Source organism: Apteryx mantelli, chromosome 2, assembly GCF_036417845.1.
Source record: "Apteryx mantelli isolate bAptMan1 chromosome 2, bAptMan1.hap1, whole genome shotgun sequence".
NCBI lineage: Eukaryota > Metazoa > Chordata > Aves > Apterygiformes > Apterygidae > Apteryx > Apteryx mantelli.
Window position 1 is genome coordinate 126,386,120 of NC_089979.1, and position 19,435 is coordinate 126,405,554.

The 19,435-nt window shown below is 41.0% G+C and overlaps 1 protein-coding gene across 5 annotated transcripts in view; it reads right to left on the minus strand.

The window, feature by feature from the left end:
* The window catches only part of RARB (retinoic acid receptor beta), a 337,815-nt gene that overhangs the window by 190,518 nt on the left and 127,862 nt on the right, over positions 1-19,435 (minus strand). For 4 of the 5 annotated variants that reach the window (XM_067291499.1, XM_067291498.1, XM_067291497.1 and 1 more), the window contains one exon: positions 4,581-5,084. In XM_067291499.1, coding sequence (XP_067147600.1) covers positions 4,581-4,758 — 178 coding nt within the window. In that variant the 5' untranslated portion in view covers positions 4,759-5,084. Of the gene's footprint in view, positions 1-4,580; positions 5,085-19,435 lie in introns of those variants that run through there. The other variant, XM_013941451.2, reaches the window with a different exon arrangement.

Sequence of the window (19,435 nt, forward strand, 5' to 3'; positions counted from 1 at the left end):
TGTATGCGTAAAAGTAATATTTTTTCATCTTCTGACCTCTTTAGGACTGTGACCAACCCTCTAATTATTAAGTATTTTGCACTATGTATCTCAGTATAAAAACAGAAGCCAAGTCACAGGTCATGGAGGCAACACCATTACTAACATCAATGAAACTAAATCACTTTATCCCGAACACTTATTGTAAGCCATTTATGCACACAAAATTAGTACGTCTAAAATCTTGTTGTCTCTCTAACAGCATTGGAGATATCTATCCCAATTGTAGATTAAGATGACTTAATTTAACCCTAATGTTATCTGGCATAATGGAAAATGTAAAATGAAGAAGGAACAAAATAAAACAGTAAAGTAATATGAAGGTTTAAACGACAGTAATGTTGAACAAAAGCTGTTGAACTGCATTGTTTTAAAAAAGATTAAAGAGGCAGAGATCTTTGCATCTTTGTTTTTCACAGTATTCCTATTATTTAATTTCCATTGAATTTTGAATGAATGGGAAGAATCTGAAAGATAAACAGCACAATAGCTTAAGTCATGTATAGTGCAGTGGTTCAGTCAAATTTTGATTTCTTCGAGTCTTTGCAGTTTAGATCTATATTCTTCCACTGTCCAGTCTAAGTTGGGATTTTAATAGAGGCCATCAACCATACTGAATGCTGCCCATGGGGTAGCTACATTGTAAAATTACAAAAAACCCCATCCCAAAAAACAAAACCCTCAGACCAAAAAAGACCCCAAAATACAACAAAAAACAGAAAACCAAAACATAACCCAAAGGTTAACCTTCTTACTTCCAAGAATTTGTCTCTATAATTCCAGTGATATTAGCTTCAAGAACCAGAACTCTAGAGTTTAAAAACAAAAGAGGTTGCCTCCACCAAAGTTAAGAAAACAGAATAATACCAACCAAAAGAGTCACCCTGCAGGGGCTGTGTCTGAAAAGAAATTCTCATCTAAGTCACCCTCCTCAGTGTCTTGCCAATTTTAGCCAGTATTTTCACACACTATTGCCTGAAGTTAGGCACTACAGCTGCTCAACCAACGCAAGCTGGTAGTACAAAGAACCTCTACAAAAATACTGCCCTGAAAATGTTGAGACCAGGACCCAAGGACACAGACCTGAAAATTCAAAAGGAGACCCTTATTTTGCATGTCTAAAAAAATTCATACTTAGTGCTACATTTTCAAAGGCTGAACACTGACTGTTTTATTAATCATGATTAATACAATTGCAACACAGTCTTAATTCCATAGCAACAACTTGTGGAAAAGAAAAAATTTTCATATTCGATGACATACATTTTGGTATTTACCTGCATATGTCTCAAAAAGCTCCCATTCACTAATAACCCTCTATTTCTGTAACAGTGTTCAGTGTTCTTGCAATATTAGGGCATAAATTCAGTTCAGTATTCTAATAATTAATCAAGATAATTTCTGAAAGGTTTGGAAAGTCAAATACTTGTAGACCTTCTAACTTAAAGTGTTTCTTTTTTTTTTTTAACTTCCAACACATCTAAACACCCAGTGCAATAAAATAGGCCAAATAAAGGCCTGATCTGATTATACCTATTCCCACATGTGACTGCATGAAAGCTTATTAGAGATTAAAAAACTGGAAAAAAAAAAATCAAGGCTGCCCAGTCTTCAACAATTACAGTGTGCATGCACAACATGAAGCTAGAATTAGTAATAGTTTGGTGCAACACAACAAAACACAGATTTAGACTATAAAGTTTTTTTTCTTCACTGTGGTTCCCCTTTCATGTCTGGAGCTCTATCTCTGCATGCTTTCTATTCAAACGCATATTAGCAGTACTGCTGTAACAAGCCTCCTTTTCCTTCTGTAGAAAGTGCAATTGTTCTGCAAACTTGCTGTTAGTCGAGACCTTTTCATACTGAACAGTCCCAGTAATATATTGAGACAAACATGTTTGCAACAAACTGACCTGTGAAGCTGAATACATTCTGGTTTTCCTCACATGAGAGAGAAATACATTCAGCTACTTCTTGCAAAGACCTCCAGAAAGATATCTTGCCTATGTGATGCTACTCAAAGTTTATACCTGGGATGACTTTGTTTGGAGACACTTGAACATATATAAAACTAAGTCCAAGCAGGAAATGTGTGTTTGTCATAAAGTGATGAAAACAAACTGGCCCAGCTAATATACTTAGCAATGCTGAAAATGTAAGAGTGCTGCATGCGAAATCCAACCATAAACTCAAGTGCTAATATTGCAGCCACAGGCAGCTTATAGCTGCTAGCTGCCCATTGGGCTACCACAGAACTGGGCTCTTTACAAGTCAGCCAGGAAGGAAGCAGTTACTAATTAATGAAAACAAAAGCAATATTAATTATAGTGCAACTTAAGAGAATTCTCCACTGAGGAATCATCACTGTTAATGAACACACTTTGTAAAGTTTCTTTAAATACAACATGAGATTCTGCAGTAGCCTGTCACGAGGGCTACATATATATAACATGACAGTGCAGGATATTCCAGAATCCATAGCATGTTTTACCACCCAGGGTCTCCAAAGCTTTGGTATTTCATATAGTTGCATGTTTATTTTTATAAAAACAAAATTAAGTAAAAACAATGTCAAGGACAGCAAGAAGGGCTTCTTCAAATACATCAGCAGCAAGAGGAAGACTAGGGAAAATGTGGGCCCTTTGCTGAACGGGGTGGGTGCCCTGGTGACGAAGGATGCAGAGAAGGCAGAGTTACTGAATGCCTTCTTTGCTTCAGTCTTTACTGCTCAGGCCAGCCCTCAGGAACCCCAGACCCTGGAGGCAAGAGAGAAAGTCTGGAGAAAGGAAGACTTTCCCTTGGTTGAGGAGGATCGCGTCAGAGATCATTTAAGCAAACTTGACACCCACAAATCCATGGGCCCTGATGGGATGCACCCACGAGTGCTGAGGGAGCTGGCGGATGTCATTGCTAAGCCACTCTCCATCATCTTTGAAAGGTCATGGAGAACAGGAGAGGTGCCCGAGGACTGGAAGAAAGCCAATGTCACCCCAGTCTTCAAAAAGGGCAAGAAGGAGGACCCAGGGAACTACAGGCCAGTCAGCCTCACCTCCATCCCTGGAAAGGTGATGGAGCAGCTCATCCTGGAGGCCATCTCCAAGCATGTGGAGGAAAAGAAGGTGATCAGGAGTAGTCAGCATGGCTTCACCAAGGGGAAATCATGCCTAACCAATCTGATAGCCTTCTCTGATGGAATGACTGGCTGGGTAGATGAGGGGAGAGCAGTGGATGTTGTCTACCTAGACTTCAGCAAGGCTTTCGACACTGTCTCCCATAACATCCTCATAGGGAAGCTCAGGAAGTGTGGGTTAGATGAGTGGACAGTGAGGTGGATTGAGAACTGGCTGAATGGCAGAGCTCAGAGAGCTGTGATCAGTGGCACAGAGTCTAGTTGGAGACCTGTAGCTAGCGGTGTCCCCCAGGGGTCAGTACTGGGTCCAGTCTTGTTCAACTTCTTCATCAATGACCTGGATGAAGGCACAGAGTGCACCCTCAGCAAGTTTGCTGACGATACAAAACTGGGAGGAGTGGCTGATACCCCAGAGGGCTGTGCTGCCATTCAGAGAGACCTGGACAGGCTGGAGAGGTGGGCAGAGAGGAACCTCATGAAGTTCAACAAAGGCAAGTGCAGGGTCCTGCACCTGGGGAGGAGTAACGCCATGCACCAGTAGAGGTTGGGGGTTGACCTGCTGGAAAGCAGCTCTGCCGAGAAGGACCTGGGAGTGCTGGTGGACAACAAGTTAAGCATGAGGCAGCAATGTGCCCTTGTGGCCAAGAAGGCCAATGGTATCCTGGGGTGCATCAGGAAGAGTGTTGCCAGCAGGTCGAGGGAGGTGATCTGCCCCTCTACTCAGCCCTGGTGAGGCCACATCTGGAGTACTGCGTCCAGTTCTGGGCTCCCCAGCACAACAGAAACATGGCACTACTGGAGCAAGTCCAGCGAAGGGCTACAAAGATGATTAGGGGACTGGAGCATCTCTCTTATGAGGAAAGGCTGAGAGAGCTGGGCCTGTTTAGCCTGGAGAAGAGAAGGCTGAGAGGAGATCTTATCAATGTGTACAAGTATCTGAAGGGAGGGTGTCGAGAGGATGGGACCAGACTCTTTTCAGTGGTGCCGAGCGACAGGACACGAGGCAACGGGCACAAACTGAAACACAGATGCTTCCATCTGAACATGAGGAAAACCTTTTTCACTGTGAGTGTGACAGAGCACTGGACCAGGTTGCCCAGAGAGGTGGTGGAGTCTCCTTCTCTGGAGATATTCAAAACGCGCCTGGATGCAATCCTGTGCAATGTGCTCTAGGTGACCCTGCTTGAGCAGGGGGGTTGGACTAGATGATCTCCAGAGGTCCCTTCCAACCTCAGCGATTCTGTGATTCTATGATTCTGTGATGTTTCAAAACAAATGTATGCTTTTTGCCCAAGTTAAATATACCACAGATGAACAACTGCAATTGCCCTTAAAATAATTTCAAAATCAAAAAGATCAGCCTTTACTAAAGGAGAATTGGTCAATAAAGCTATTAATGCCAAGCACTTACTTGCAGGTGATGGGGTGCTGCATCCACTAGTTGGTGGGTGACTCTGGAGTCCATGAAGAGAAGGCAGTGACAGTCCACTGATGACTGGAGGAAAAAGTAATGGATATGGTGCTGCTGGATAGTGAGTCATATGTCCATTCACTGCTGGTACTGGACATGTGCGGCTGCTGGTTGTCATGTTAATACCTCACAGTGTATAAATATTATGTTGCATCACTCCAGGCCAGCAAACAGATACCTGAACTTGTGAATGGAGAAGGCTGCCAAGCCAGCAGGTACTACTTGAGGTGGATTGCGCAATGATGTGAAAAGATAATTCACTAGATTAGATCTGTCCTATATTTCATTGCTGCTTCCTACTGTTCTCTTTCCCAGTACATTCTTGCTCTGCAGATTGTGGACAGAAAGTCGTCTTATTCTGTCAATTCAGGGTGCAGTTCCGTTGCTTATGCAAATGTTTGTCTGGGAGGACAGTTGCACTCTACAGATGCATGCTGATACATTCTGTGGGGGGAAGAAAACAATATATTGGGTTTATATTAGTCTGTGGGGGGAAGAAAGCAATATATTGTTTATATATATATATATATGCATACTTTTTTTTACATATACATACGTAGAAAATGGTTCTGTTTTTTTCAACTTTCGTTTAGTGATTATCTATTTACTAGTGTCCTAAAAGATCAGCTTGATGGCTACCCGGGCGTAAGAGCCTTATTCTACTGAAGGTAACAGTAGAAAATCCATTAACCTGATTTCACTGCCCAATGTTTTACATCAAAAGCAATGTCAAGTCAGACATAACCTTGTTTGGAGATTTTAAAAACAGATACATCAATAATTGCCTGAAATATTGATACTGGAGGAGAAAAACAACTTCTGAAAAAATTTGTTGTACATGAAAGGTTTCAGTTCCACTCTAGAAATCTCATCCCCATAAAAATTACATAACAAACACGACTGGGGAACCTCTCCGCTCGGCTTCAATTCCACACCTCAGTTCAGGCAGTGGGGAAATGTTTCTGAGGGTGAATTTGGTACAGACAGTAAAGTGGAACAGTGGTGATTGGTTTACCAACGATTGTTCTCACGAAGGATGGTTAGCTTATCTTATTATCACTTAACAGATTCCTCATGAACTTTTTTAAGTTCATGCCCCTAGCCTTCACCCCTCAGGGGTTTAGCAGCATCTTAGTCTTAAGAGACTGAGAACCTCTAACTGCCTCTATCACCAAATAAATAAAATAGAAGCTTCCAGCATTGTCCCCTCTATCCTTCCCAATGCTTTTCCATAGTCCCTTTGCTCCCTCACCTCTCCATCCCACCTGGCAGGTTTCTGTCCTTCAGTCATGCCAAAGACTGAATCAACTGTTAATGTGCTGCACCATCTCATCCAGATCTGTGGTGAGAGTGGATGGTGAAGCTATTTTCACCATCTGCCTATTTACTGATTTATATATTTTAGTGTTTTGCTTCTATCAGTTATGGTTACAAAGCAAAATTAATAACCCTGTGTTTCCCACACCCCTCGTTCTCTCTTCACTTAGTTCCAGGGTACTGGGGGTACAGCATGGTAGAAAGTGGCTTAATTACCTTGAACACAAGGTAAACCTGCCCTTAGACCACCACCATGTCTACTGCTGCAAGTTTTAGCTGCATTTTTTTTCTAGCACACTCTGCTCTGGAAGAGCACTCTGAGCATCAGTTATTTCATAAGCAGGGAGAGCGAGCTGACAAGGTGGCAGTACGCTGCTCCTGGGCTCTGCCAGAGGACTCTTTTGCTCTCAGGACCACCATCTTCGAAGCTCTAAAGGCCACACACACCTTCCTCTGTGTTTCATCCAAATGGCTGGCAGCTACAGAGGGGTCCTCGTTTCCTCAGTCTCCAGATTTAAAACCTTAGGCAGAAAACAGGCTACCTTTTGTGCTATTCTGAATGGTGAAATTTGCTCCCTCTCATAGCTGTTCAAATTTATGTACAGCGAATGTGCAACACTACTAAGTCCTCTTGGTGTCTGGAGAGCTACTGGAAACACTACACCTACTGCCTTTTGTGAACTCTTCTCCTTGATGACTTTTTTTTTAAGTTTGTGCAACACTCCAGTCAAAAGTCAGCAAATGTTGCAGTTGGCTCCTGCGCAAGGTGTTCTCAGGCTCTCCCAACACGTGCCCAAGAAAGCAGGACCCACATTGCAAACTGTGCTACCTAAAAAGCAAGCCAGTCGCCTAAAGGCTTTGTTTCCTGGCAGACTACTTTAAGTCCTTACAGCTGCTACAGTGAGTGAACAGTAACAAAAGCCAGCTCCTATATAGATTTTTAGTCATAATTCTTAAAAATTATAACCTAAAACTAAAGGTAAGGAGATTTTGGGATGGGAAAATAAAGGCACGGAGGCAAAATGGTTTGTCAAGGTCACAAAGCAAAATCAACAGCAGCAAAGGGAATCTGTGACAACACCATTTTTACTATTGCTACTGCTACTCAGTCTAGTACTTGTCAGTAAGATTTCAAATGAGCAAGGAAAAAAAAAGAAAAAACCCAAATGCATATGTTTGCCTGTCGCAGAGCAGTGGAGTGTTTCTACTCTGAGAGGAATACCAGGAAAGGTTACCAGCTGTGCATGTTTTTAGACAGCAATTTGTGCTGAGTACAGCCTGCTTGGGGATAACAGAAATGTAGTTGCAAGTATTTGATAACTGTGTAAATTATGCACAAAATACCTTTAATGTTAATGGATACAGACATATGCAGAGATAAGACTATAAGAGTGGGTATACTGAGTTAATGCATACTTCCAGAGGAAGAGTGAAAGGCTGTTAGTCATGCTGATCTCAAGGACTATGTGTCTGGAGATTGGTGAAATCAGGCAGATCCTTCGAGGAAGCCTCAACAGCCAAAATATAATGACTCATTAACAACACAAAATGAGATGAACCATAACATGTAACTTTCTGTTTTATCTAGCTAAAGCTTTATGAAACTTAAGAGATAGGGAAAGTGAAGCACCCAAGGAACACTCAAAGAATGAATGTTTTCCAAAGCAATTCTGCAAAAGTCTGCAAAAATTCCACACTTCAAAACATTTGCAAAAAACAAAGAGGGGAAGGATGTCGATCAAATCCAGCCCCATTAATTTAATCATAAATCAAGGTCACCTATTTTTAAATGATGTAGGCTGTCAGAAATAAAATCCTCTGATAAAACTATCAAATACTTTCAATTATATTTCTATTAGCCACAAAAACGCAGAGCTCAGCATGAATTATCAAAATGTGCTCAATCCGATGTGTTTACCGTTATTTGAGATAGAGGAGAAATATACAGTTGTATGATGATCTAACTAGGAAACACCTACACATTTTTAGGTAGCTGGATATCCCTCCCCAACACAGTTTGTACCTCTAGTCTCAGGTAAAATAAATTCTAGATGGAAGCCAAATAGCTAGTGACAGAGACATTACTTAAGTATCAGTGCTTTAGTGTTCAAACCTCAGCTTTGCTAAGGTCTTCAGTTCCCAGAATCACAGCATCATATGTATCTATATATTTAAATGACTGTTTTCAGAAAAGAAATAAATCCTCCAGGATAGGGAGGATTTCCTCACAACTGGAGGAACATATTCCGTGATGTATCGGGTGATCTCAAAATGCAGCAATATTATAGCTCCTTAATATGCAAGTACATATGAAATATTTAATAGTGCCAAACTGAATTATAATCACATAGTTATGCATGCTTACAGTTTTATATAAGGTACAACTATATATTGAAATTGCGTGTTGCCAGAAAGCAAGTTTCTCTTGACCTACTCAAAAATCTCCCTGATTCTACCCTTCATGGCAGGAAATTTCCTGCAGATAGGTATGCAGGACATAAACCTTCAGAATTTGCTGTTCACTTTTCTCTCCATATAAATGCAGACAGGGAACACAGTGTAAAAGGTAGGATACTCTAAACAGTGCATCATTCAGCTCTAAACCATGTTCCTCAGAACCAGCAGGCACCAGTTCTAGTAGCTGAACTTTTGTAAGATGGTGAAAGTGAAAACCATAGGCAGAAGCCTACGTTCTAGTAATGCTGCTCATGTAAAGAAACAAGCGTCAGTCACACTGCGCTTACCAAGGGATCTCAAGTCACTGGCTCTGCTTACAAAGATTACAGACCAGTCACCTCTATCATCGCATAGCAGAAGACACTACAAGGTAGAAACTGCCATGGCGTTAAGAAGCCCCCAAATCTTTGTCCCACATCTGGATTTTGTTGAGGAGGGAGCTAACTGGCTTATCCTAAACAGGACAGTAGAAGCCAGCTACCACGGATGAGGAGCAGGAGCCTGGAACAAAATAAGGAATAAGCCAAACTGACAGCCAAATGGTTGAATACTCATTCATGCAAGGCAGCTGCACTGGTTTCCACCCTACATATACCAGGTAAGATTTTTAGGAAATGGCTATCACCAAGGTACTTCAGAGCATCTACCCAGTATATTAAAAAATCAGCTTCCATTAGACCTGTCCTAAGTGACCGTTCAACAGTATGTGGGTTGCACAGTCAAACCCTTAGCATAAACAGTATATGGAAAAGGATCATACAGAAAGGTTTCTTTGAAGGCTAACCAAAAGACGATCACATTGTGCACTATACTGCACTGAACACCCGCCAATGACTTTACTTTGACAGAACATAGGCCTCCTTTTTGTTTTTTTACAGGCCTTTTATTGACTTGACTTCAGTGATAAAGCAGATGGCCTCAGGTCTACAGTGGCTCCAATGCAGAACAGACAGCATATTTATCAGCTACAGTTAATGCAGCAGGTGTACCTGTCTTTTCTGTACTTCTTCTCAGTGTTTATGTAGCTGAGCAGAAGTTCAAAATTTTTATATGCAAGCTCCAACTCTCCCTGGCTAAACAGTGACCCAACTTTTCTTATTGTTCTCCCTCTTAATTTTACATGCACTTTGTGCAGACCCTGCTATGGAGAACAGTTTTACTTTCCACATGTTAGTTCTCCTAGAATGCATTCAAAGAATCAATTCTCATTTGTTAAATTGTTATTTAGCTTGTATCTGGTAACAACATTTGGTATTGTTACTGTAACAATTCATTGTATTGTTATCTGGCTCTGCTGAATTTTGTGCTCATTTAGGTTTGATTTTAATTCATAAAATCCCTTTGCTATTATAGGTGACTTTCATACATTTCAACAGCTGGAAAGGCAAGAAGCCAAGACAGGAGGCTTGGCTGATAGTCGTGTGCCACTAGGAAGGTTATGCCCTGTCCTCCCAGCTGCCAGCACAATCCCATCTCCACATTCGTCTTCCTCCATTTTCACTGTCCACAGCAAGGAAACAAGTTGTCAGCATTACAATCAAAACAGCATTTTTGCTTTTTCTTGCTAAAAAAAGGACTCTAAAAAAGGCAGTGGAGAGTTCTGCCCTATCTACAGCAACGCTTGAAATTCTACAGCCCTTCTGAGATACCCAGGACTGTGCCTTCCTACCACCCAGCAACCCTTAAGCTAAACTTGCCCTCTCTACTCTCTTCTAACATAGAGAACCACTGTTGCTCTTCCTATACAAACATATCAGAGGCACATCTACGCCAGGACATGCTGTACACTGAGTCCATGTGCTGCAGCAGTCCAGCCCGCCACAGCACGCAGCTCAGCGTTGGGTAAGCTGCTGTTCGAAGCCTGGCGGTCTGCAGCATAGATGTCCCTGAAGTTTCCAGGGTCACAGAGGAAGTTTCTTCTAAGTTCATTTCCCATTTTCTTGCCAATGACAAAATCCCCCCTCTCTTAAATCTTTGGCTAAATCCTAAAACAGGAACCTCTGGACTGAGAGGACAGCCTGGCCAGCAAAATGGGAGAGGCAAGTTGCTCCTCTCTCAGCAACAAAAACAATTCAAGAGAAAATCCGCATGAAAAACCTTTCAGCGATTTATTACATCTTTTCCCAAGGGATAGAGTTGACTGAGTCCTTATTTATTAGGCAGCTTTGAGAAATATTCTAATGCTGTTTTCAAAACAAGTCAAGATCTAATAGTTTCAAGAACCCTTACTGTATTTAATGTATAGTTTGTAGTTTATATTGAAATCTCTGATTATGCATATGCTTTCTATTATGCTGGCTGATGGTATTGCATTGAGTAGTGCTGAATAACTCAGCAGATTTAGCAAGAGTCAAGTGTAAATCAGTCAGATACAGTAACACGATACCCATGCTGCCTTTAAACTATTAAAAATATGTGGAAACTTTATTTTGAAAAGGAATACATTCCATTTTCCACAGGTCCTCCTCAACTGTGAGACGTTGCATTTTGTTTTCTTGACTGTACAAAGAGATTTAATTAAACAATAAGCTAGTTACAGTGGCAGAAGTAAAAAAGCCTTTGGAGTGTTATGTTTCCTTTATTAGCATAGTGATGTGAAGCTAAACAGAAAAAGCAATCTAATAACAAACATTCCTTTGAGAACGGCTCAGGGAGCAAAAGGACATCCACTTATTGTTCAGCCCATCCCATTGGTCCATATATGGCAATAAAGGTACAATAGAAGGAAACAGGAAACAGACTGGCACATCTGCATTATCTTATTAGAGGCTAATGGATATCTAAGAGGAACATGCATCTGATTCTGAATAGTCTGTACCAATCTCCTAAGCAATTACTCTTAATTAGCGGATTCTGTTTATAGATGGAACTTAGTGTACCCTTCTGTATCAAAGAGATGCAGGCATCTGGAGAGAGATATGGTTTTCTTAAAGGGAAAGCACTGCAGCACAATCCAAGGGTTTTTTTCTTTTTTGGCAAATAGAAGCTCTCTCAAGCATAACATATTCTACTGTATTATTAATCAAAAGGGCATGCTGGTTAAAAAAAAAAAAAAAGACCATACTGTTAATCTCAAATTCTGAAAGTAAACATCGAAAGCTAATACTTGAATATGAATTATATGAAAAAAATCACTTTGATGATAAGCAAATAAACAACTGAGCCCTAAAATTTTCAACTGATGGCCAAAAAGCTTAAAATAGCATCTTAAGTCAGAAGAACAACATCTGCATTTTGTATCTGCCAAGTCTGCAGCCAAAAAAAGTAAACCACTCTATATGACCAGATGCATGAATAAAAAAGAAAATGCATGAAACAGAACTTCAAAGTCAGTTTATTGAAAAGCAGATCTGTAGCTCCTACATCCCAATAACCACAACTGTCATATATTTTCAACTATAGGTGCAGGAGTCACTGGGGGAAAAGAAAAAAAAAAAGATAAATTGCTGTAACAAAATTAAGACAGTATTACTACCACACTTTTCCTACATCTTGGTATGTATGATAGCTGTCCACTGGGCAACTGTGAATTCCTTTTTGTCATGCAACTGACACTTACGAAATAGGTTTTTGTTTTATTTGTTGTTTTTTCCTGACTGAGATTGTTAACAGATAATTAATATAATTAATGCAACTGTTATTTACTTGCAAAACCTATTGGGAAGTATAGAAAAGGAAAAAAACGCCCTTTTTCTCCCCTAAGCAGCTATGTTTCATATTGTCTCCATTGCAAACACACTCATGTATCCCTGAAAAAAAGAAAATCTGAATCTGAAAGGCAAAAAAAGTAAGAGACACAATGACACCCATTTATTTACACACTATACAACAGTACCCTGCTGTGCCAGCTATTGATTTTAGTGGAACTAAGAGTCCATGTTGGAGAGCAGCAGCTGCAAGTACAGAGCCTGACTCCTCACATGGGAACAATACTCCATAAGCAGAATAACCTATTTCAGCCAACCTTCATATATAACATATAACATTAAAAACATACACAGCTTACGTTCTGAAATCTGAAAGGCACTATAGTTATTTTTTCACAAAGGTTCAGGGGAGTTATTAATTTATTTGTGCTAGCACAATGCTACCATAATGAAGAGATGTGAAGAACTGAAAATCCACACTTCTCAGTTCTGTTATTCTACACAGATGTTAATTCTATTTTATACTAACCATATTTAAGAACCTCCCACTGCAACATGTAATTTCTCTCTCATTTTTTCCGTGTCGTTTGCTGTTTTAAAGGGCTCTTTGGAACTGTTTTTTTTGTTTGGTTTTTTTTTTAAAGAGCTATCTGCATTCCATGTTTCTTTCATTACTCAGCAGTTGCCAAAACTATACTGAGAAGAAAAGATAAATGATTAGGTCAGGTGATGGGGTTAACAATTTACTGTGTGTACTGCCCTGAGAAGCCAGATATGGTAGAATTGGCTCATGTTTATGTACAGGATAAGAAGTCGATTTCCTGTGCGGCGACTTTCAATCACCCCTATAAGGGACTCTCTTACAGTTTTCTGCAAAGAATTCAAGGGGCTTTGAATACATTTTGTGCTGCTATATAGGATACTCTGTTTTGTAAGTGAATGCATTCCTTACTATTCTTCCACATTCAAAAATCCCAAGAGAGTGACAAGAAAAAAAAAGTCCTCTTTTATTTATGGCAACAAGAAGAAACGTAACTGAGCTTCCTGCACCCTGAATTTAGAGAACTTTTATACTGATTTCCCTCCTCAACTTAAAAATTTATTTCTTAATGCTTAAAATTATTCTTCTGTTCTAGCACTCCTGTCTCTGTTGGTCCTTGAACTATTGTTTTTAAGGATGTAAAAGAGTAATATCATGCTGAAAATACCCTAAATAAGAAGCTACCCCATAGGCCATGCAGTTTTAGGAGATATTTTCAGCCCACTGCGCCAGACCTCCCCCACAAATTCAAACTGAACCCTGTTGCCCCCATTTCTGCCCATCCTCCAGCTTGAAGGGCAAAATACACCATCTCTTCTCAAACACAATTCAGCTGATCCACAATTTAAGAAGCACAGGGTATCCAGCAAAAACAGTTCTTCACAAAAAGTACCCTGGGCACTCACGCCATATATAACAAGAAGCCCCAATATGAAGCATTTCCTGCTGAAGGTGCTATGCTTACTGCTTTAGCCTTGTTCTCCGATCACCTTTTTTCAACAAGTTTCCTTTGTTCCTGCAAAGTTTCTCCCTACAGCTCAGAACAACTAGACTGGACTTTGTGACCTACGTTGTCCTTTAGTCCTATGTGCCCAACCAACTTGCTCTTTTCCTACCTGCTTCTATATGAGGTAGCACAAACTGAAGCGGAAAAATACCATTAGATGGGACCAAGGAATATGCTTCTTGGATTCCCCTTTTATCAGACAGTCAAGGGAGATAAAAAGGACCACGGACAACAAAGGCAAGTGCAATCAGTGCCAATGGACTGGTAAGACATGGGAGGATCTACACAGCCCAAAGGGTAGTACCTTAAACTGACAGTGGTCTCAACTACCTATAAAGGAAAGGTAGCATCAGCAATTGCTGACTGCTGTGTATCCGGTATGAGAAAAATCTTTCCGAAAAGCTGGCAAAACACTTGTCACGATCACTATCCTGAACCTGAACTAGCGAATAGAGAAATTCAATCTCCATAAGCTCAGGACGGGACACACTTCTTGTCCAGCAAAAAGACCTTCTGTAGGAGGTCTGCCCCTTAATTGGCAATTATCCTTTAACTCTAGGTCCCCAGTATCCTGAGATAACATCACATCGATTTTCAGTTAAAGCAAGTTTCTGTGAGAAGGGCTCCTGAAAAAAGATGGGTGACCAGGGGAAGGGAGTCTGAGTAAGGAAGCAGCAGCAAGGAAAACTGCTTCCTGCTGACTATGTTCAGTACCATCATTTAACATTACAGGACATAGAGATGTTTACAAGTGTGTCAGTCTCTTCCCAAATGGTGTTACAGCTAGGAGGATGAGGAGGACGTGTCTGAAGACTTCCAAGCACACTTTCAGAGTGCGCGTCCTTAACCTTCTAGCAGATGGGAAACATGTCATGGTGACCAATGGCTAATAAAGCACTTACCAATATTGCAACAGCTCAAAAGGCCTTATACTGACTGTTTACAACCTTTAAGAGGCCTCTGAGATCAGTAAGAGGGGTCAAGTGATGTTATTGTTTTGGTGACAGAAGGAAGATCCCTAGTAAATGATGGTGGACTGGGAATCCTTAAAAAAATGGAGTACTTCATCTGTTCTGAAGCTGAAGAGGTAAACAACTTCGGAGGGCAGCACCTTGACAGAGAAGTGCATCTCTTTGGGAAGCCAACATGCTGTGGCTATGCTGAGCACTGCAGGTGAACTACTGAAGCAGGAAAGCAACATACATCCATCAAGGAGAGTGCAAAGACATGCAAGACCAGTGTTGACTTACACTGGTGACAGTAAGTGGGTGCTGGTCTCCAAACCCCAATCATGTCACGAGTTCTGGACAGTGGCTCAACCAACCCTCTGCAAGTGGCAGGTCCTGGTAATGTTAGCGTTGATGGTGCTATGCTATCCTTTACCAGTGCACCAAGGAAGGTGATGTAAAGTCATGGTAGGCTAGTGTTGGTGAGGATCAGGACTAATTTAGAGTTGCAACATTTGCTCTAGCCTTTGTTAGATACATCACTACTAGAGATGACTGTCCCAGCACTGAAGTGAAACTCATCCTTCTGTTGAGTTTTAGAGTTGACTCCCTGAGTGGTCTTGGTTTTAGCACCACAATCACAATAAAGCAAAGCAGCACACCATCTCTCTTTGTGAGATCACTTCGGTGGTCATCCTCTGTATGGAGCCATAAAGGACATCTTTAGTAGCACAGAGGATGGAACCTGGGGGTGAAATTTATCCAATCTGAATAGCTAGCCAAGATTGTGAATCCTGACACTAGAGCCTTCTTCACCGATTTAAGAAGCTACCCTTAGAACTTGAGTTTCCACTTATGTCCAACACCTCCACATCTGGGAAATGCAGCAATTCTTGAGCACCTGCCCTCACTGAGGCGCAGACACACTGCCTGGACTTGCACTTAAGAAGGGTCATAGCAGAATGTGATCTTCGCACACTGCACAAGAAAGAATCAAAAACTTTATTATAGTCATTGAGATAAAAAAGCAGGGAGCGAAAAAAAAGGGGGGGGGGCTATTTGGAAAAGATGCACATCAGTGGAGGTCCCTGTCTCAATTCAGTACACTTCACACAGAACCACACAGAGAAGCAGCAAGAGCCCACTTCGTACATATTGCAAAGAAAAATTTTGCAGTCTTGAGTGATCCAAACCCATTGTTAGGATATGCGTGTTGATCCACTCAAAGAACAAATAATGGTTATTCAGGATGCTGTCTGAGAAACCTGAAACAAGAATTTGTTAGGGATGAGTCTAAATTGTGAAATTATGATTTAGGCTTCTCAATCCCCAGACTGAGTTAGGAGGTGAGACACTATGTTCAGGAGGTGGGTTCAATCTGTTAATAGCCTAATGTTTTACATTAGAAAACTCAAATTTCCACTTCCTCACAGGTAGAAGTGTTCAGATCCTTGCTGCACCCCTTTGTCTCATGAGGAGGGTGATCTAAGCGGAAAAGGGGAAAATCAGGGATTACTGGCTGAACAATCTGTTGTGCACTTCATTTCTGAATACCAGTCTGTTGGAGTAGAAGTGCATCTGTGAACCTAGTATCATGGAGATGTGGACACTGTGCTAACACAGAATAACACACACACAATTTATCATCTTTTGTTACATACACCAAGTTTAATATTAAGCCTACTGAAAGGTTCTGTATTTCCTCTGAGTTATTAAAGAGTCTTCAGTTCTACTTTACCCAGAAGACAACATTTCTGCTGTCTACTTCAGGCTCCTGAACATTCATTTATTACATACCACAAGTTTCGATATATTCCCAGTAAGACTCACATAGGGTCAGCAGAACACACTAGTGGGCTGGTGGAGATTATGAACATTTATTTTAAAACAGTGTTATCTGTAACTCCTTGTCACAGGAACAATAGGGCAGCAAAATTAGGAACAAGCACAGACATTAACTAGGAGGGGACAAAGGCACAGAGTGGATTATAGGACAAAAATAGCATTTTTATTGTCAATATTTTGCTTAACAGGGAGCCAATATAGCAATTGCAAAATGCTAATAATATGCTGAGATAATACTGCACATGTAAGCACCTTGGGAGTCATCCTCTGAATCATAGGAAAATGTTGCAAAACCTTATCAGTCAGGTCATAAGGACAGAGGTGCAATAATCAATCATGGTAGCCACAAAACCAACACATCTTTTCCACATCATAATGCATTCAGAAAATCTATGTCCCAGAATTATTCTGCAAGAGGTGCTGGACAGATGGATAACATTATCAGAAAGGCCAAAGTGAACTATGACCTTACATTAATTTCCAAAAGTAACCTAACAGGAGCCTATGCACCAACAAAATTTACAGAGAATTGTGTCACAAATGTCTTTGCTAGTCTGCAGAGCAGGACTTCTCATACAATACAAAGGTATTCTTGCAGATTAAGCAAGAGTCTGAATTAACTGCATAGCAATCACCCCCAACAAGCCCATTTGTGAAGGCACCTTTCCACTGGTAAATGCAAGACAACTTTCCAATTTTCACTGACAGGTAAGAATTCAGGCCTGAATTACTTCACATTCACTGTGGAGGAAGAAGCTGCATGCAGACCTTTAGGGAAAAAGACAGGTAATATATTGTCACATGGCATCTTATGGTATGCCCAAACCTATCAGCATTTTTAAGCATTTTAGCTGTAACCAGATTAACCTCTACCCAGATTAAACTAAACAGTCAATAGGGCAGCATTTAGCATCTGAATATATCTGGATCACTAATCTTCCAGGTTCACTGGCTAAGTAATGTATTATAATTATTAATTTTGAAAGCATTCAAGAAAGTAACTGTGAGCATTTTCATAATTATGTCATGAGCTATCATAGCTGAAGCAAAGCTTAGGCCCAAATTTCACTGAATTTCTTAACTACCAGAACATAATAAGGATTTAAGGTCTAAATGACAAAAGTAGGTCTGAAACTGTCAGTCCCCACTCACAGCTAGCTTCCCTCAGGTGCCAGTTTTTAGCCAGATTTCTCACCTGAAATGAATTTAAAGGGAGCACAGATTCTGCCCCTTACTCTCTCCCTGAATGGAGCTGTTGCCCCTCACCAGTACTTATGGGCTGGAGGAAACATATTTCCCAGCAAAGTTGAGCAGGAAGAGGGAAGTATTCCCTCCGCCAGTCAATTCAGTGAAGTGTGCCTTGGCACAGGTATTCTGAGGCCTACTTATTGCAGCCAAAAGGCCCCAGTGTGCCAGGCGCTGTACAAAAACGTAAGTATCATTGTCAAGGGATGACAGTGCTTTGCTGTGAATATGGACTGCAGCCCCAGGGTTTCTGCTGGGAATAAGAAAGCATCTGTGCATCAGCTCAGTAAAACAGGAAAACAGCTGTGCTGTTTCTACATTCCTGTTGTGCTCAGGCTGGAAAGCCAGGTGATCCTCCTGAAAAAGTAGACAGCAACCTCCCTTTGGCATCTGGAAAGGTTAGCAGGGGATGTTATTGGAATTAGATGGCAGAAGAGAGGAAGACTGTAGAAAGGTAAGCAGTGGGAACCTAAGAAGAATTGGGAAATAGTTAGCTAATAAGAATAGTTACATACTGCCAGTTAGTGAGATATTCCCAGTGGAAATTCAGCTTCTCTTCAAAGCACCAAGTAAGCCTGAAAAGTTTCATTCACTCAGTCCTTCCTTTGCAGCCTAAATTGCAAGATTTGCTCCATTAAGCTATTAGGAATAAAGTTATGTGGATCTGTGCAGCTTGAATTGCTACGCAAATTAAACTCAACTTGTATCACTTCTTCAACTACCATTTGGGCTGGCCCATATACAACAACTCACTGAACACTTCACTCTCCATATACATAGACTTGGCACCTGGCTGCTTGTTCAAAGCAAGGTATACAATCTAGTGCAACACTTCTACGGTTATATTGTTTTCATAAAGCTCTCAACAGCATCTGAAATCCCATAGGAGCTGCTACAGTTGGCTGACTCTAAGAGATAATCGGCCAACATTCACCCAACTGGACTAGGAGACAGGTAAATTCAGCCCCAAAAATGACTCACTCCCTGGAAGAAGCCAGTACTTCCTCCACCAGCCCTCCAATCAATACTGAACCATGACAAGCAGAAAAACAGTGAGGATATTCAGCCTCAGCAGCAGGATATCCAGTTTGGCAACATCCAACCCATACACACACATAAATGTAAACCAGGAAGAGTGGCAATGCTGTCAAAACTCCCAGTAGAGCTTCCACATGTCAGGAGTCAAGTCCAGTATGCTGCTGAGTATAAGCCAGCACTGACCTATCTCCTGGTACTGGTAATATTGTCTCTGCTGCCCTGGCCCTTTCTTCCTTTGTGCTTACCAGGTGCTGCACTCTGAGTTATTCTGCAAGGTTTTAGCTTCTATTTTATAATGCTAGGTTTTATTTTTCATGTAGATCTTAAACTGTTTTCACTGTCCAGAGCCTGGCACCAGGGAACATTTCATACTAGCTTTGGTGCATGTCGGATTATAGCCTTTCCCCACTGCAGCAGCATTCTGCCAGAATGACCTTATCAAGGCTTTTCCTGTAAGATTTTCAAGACAGCAATGCTTCACAAGCTAGGATCTAGCAGCCCAGTGCACTGCGAAGGATATGGGAGAATCTGAGAAACAAGATGCTGAGAAGCCTAGCTGGGTTCCCAAGGCTGATAAGACAACTGGATTTAACTATGTAAATGCCAGTGGCCAGAGCTTATCTTTAAATTCAAATGTCAAAGGAGATTTGTCACAACAGAGTGCTTTTTTAACAGCACCTGAAATTTTTTCAAACAGATGCATATACTGGGTGAGCAGATGTATTTCTCCCTAATGCCTTCCCTAAAAAGAA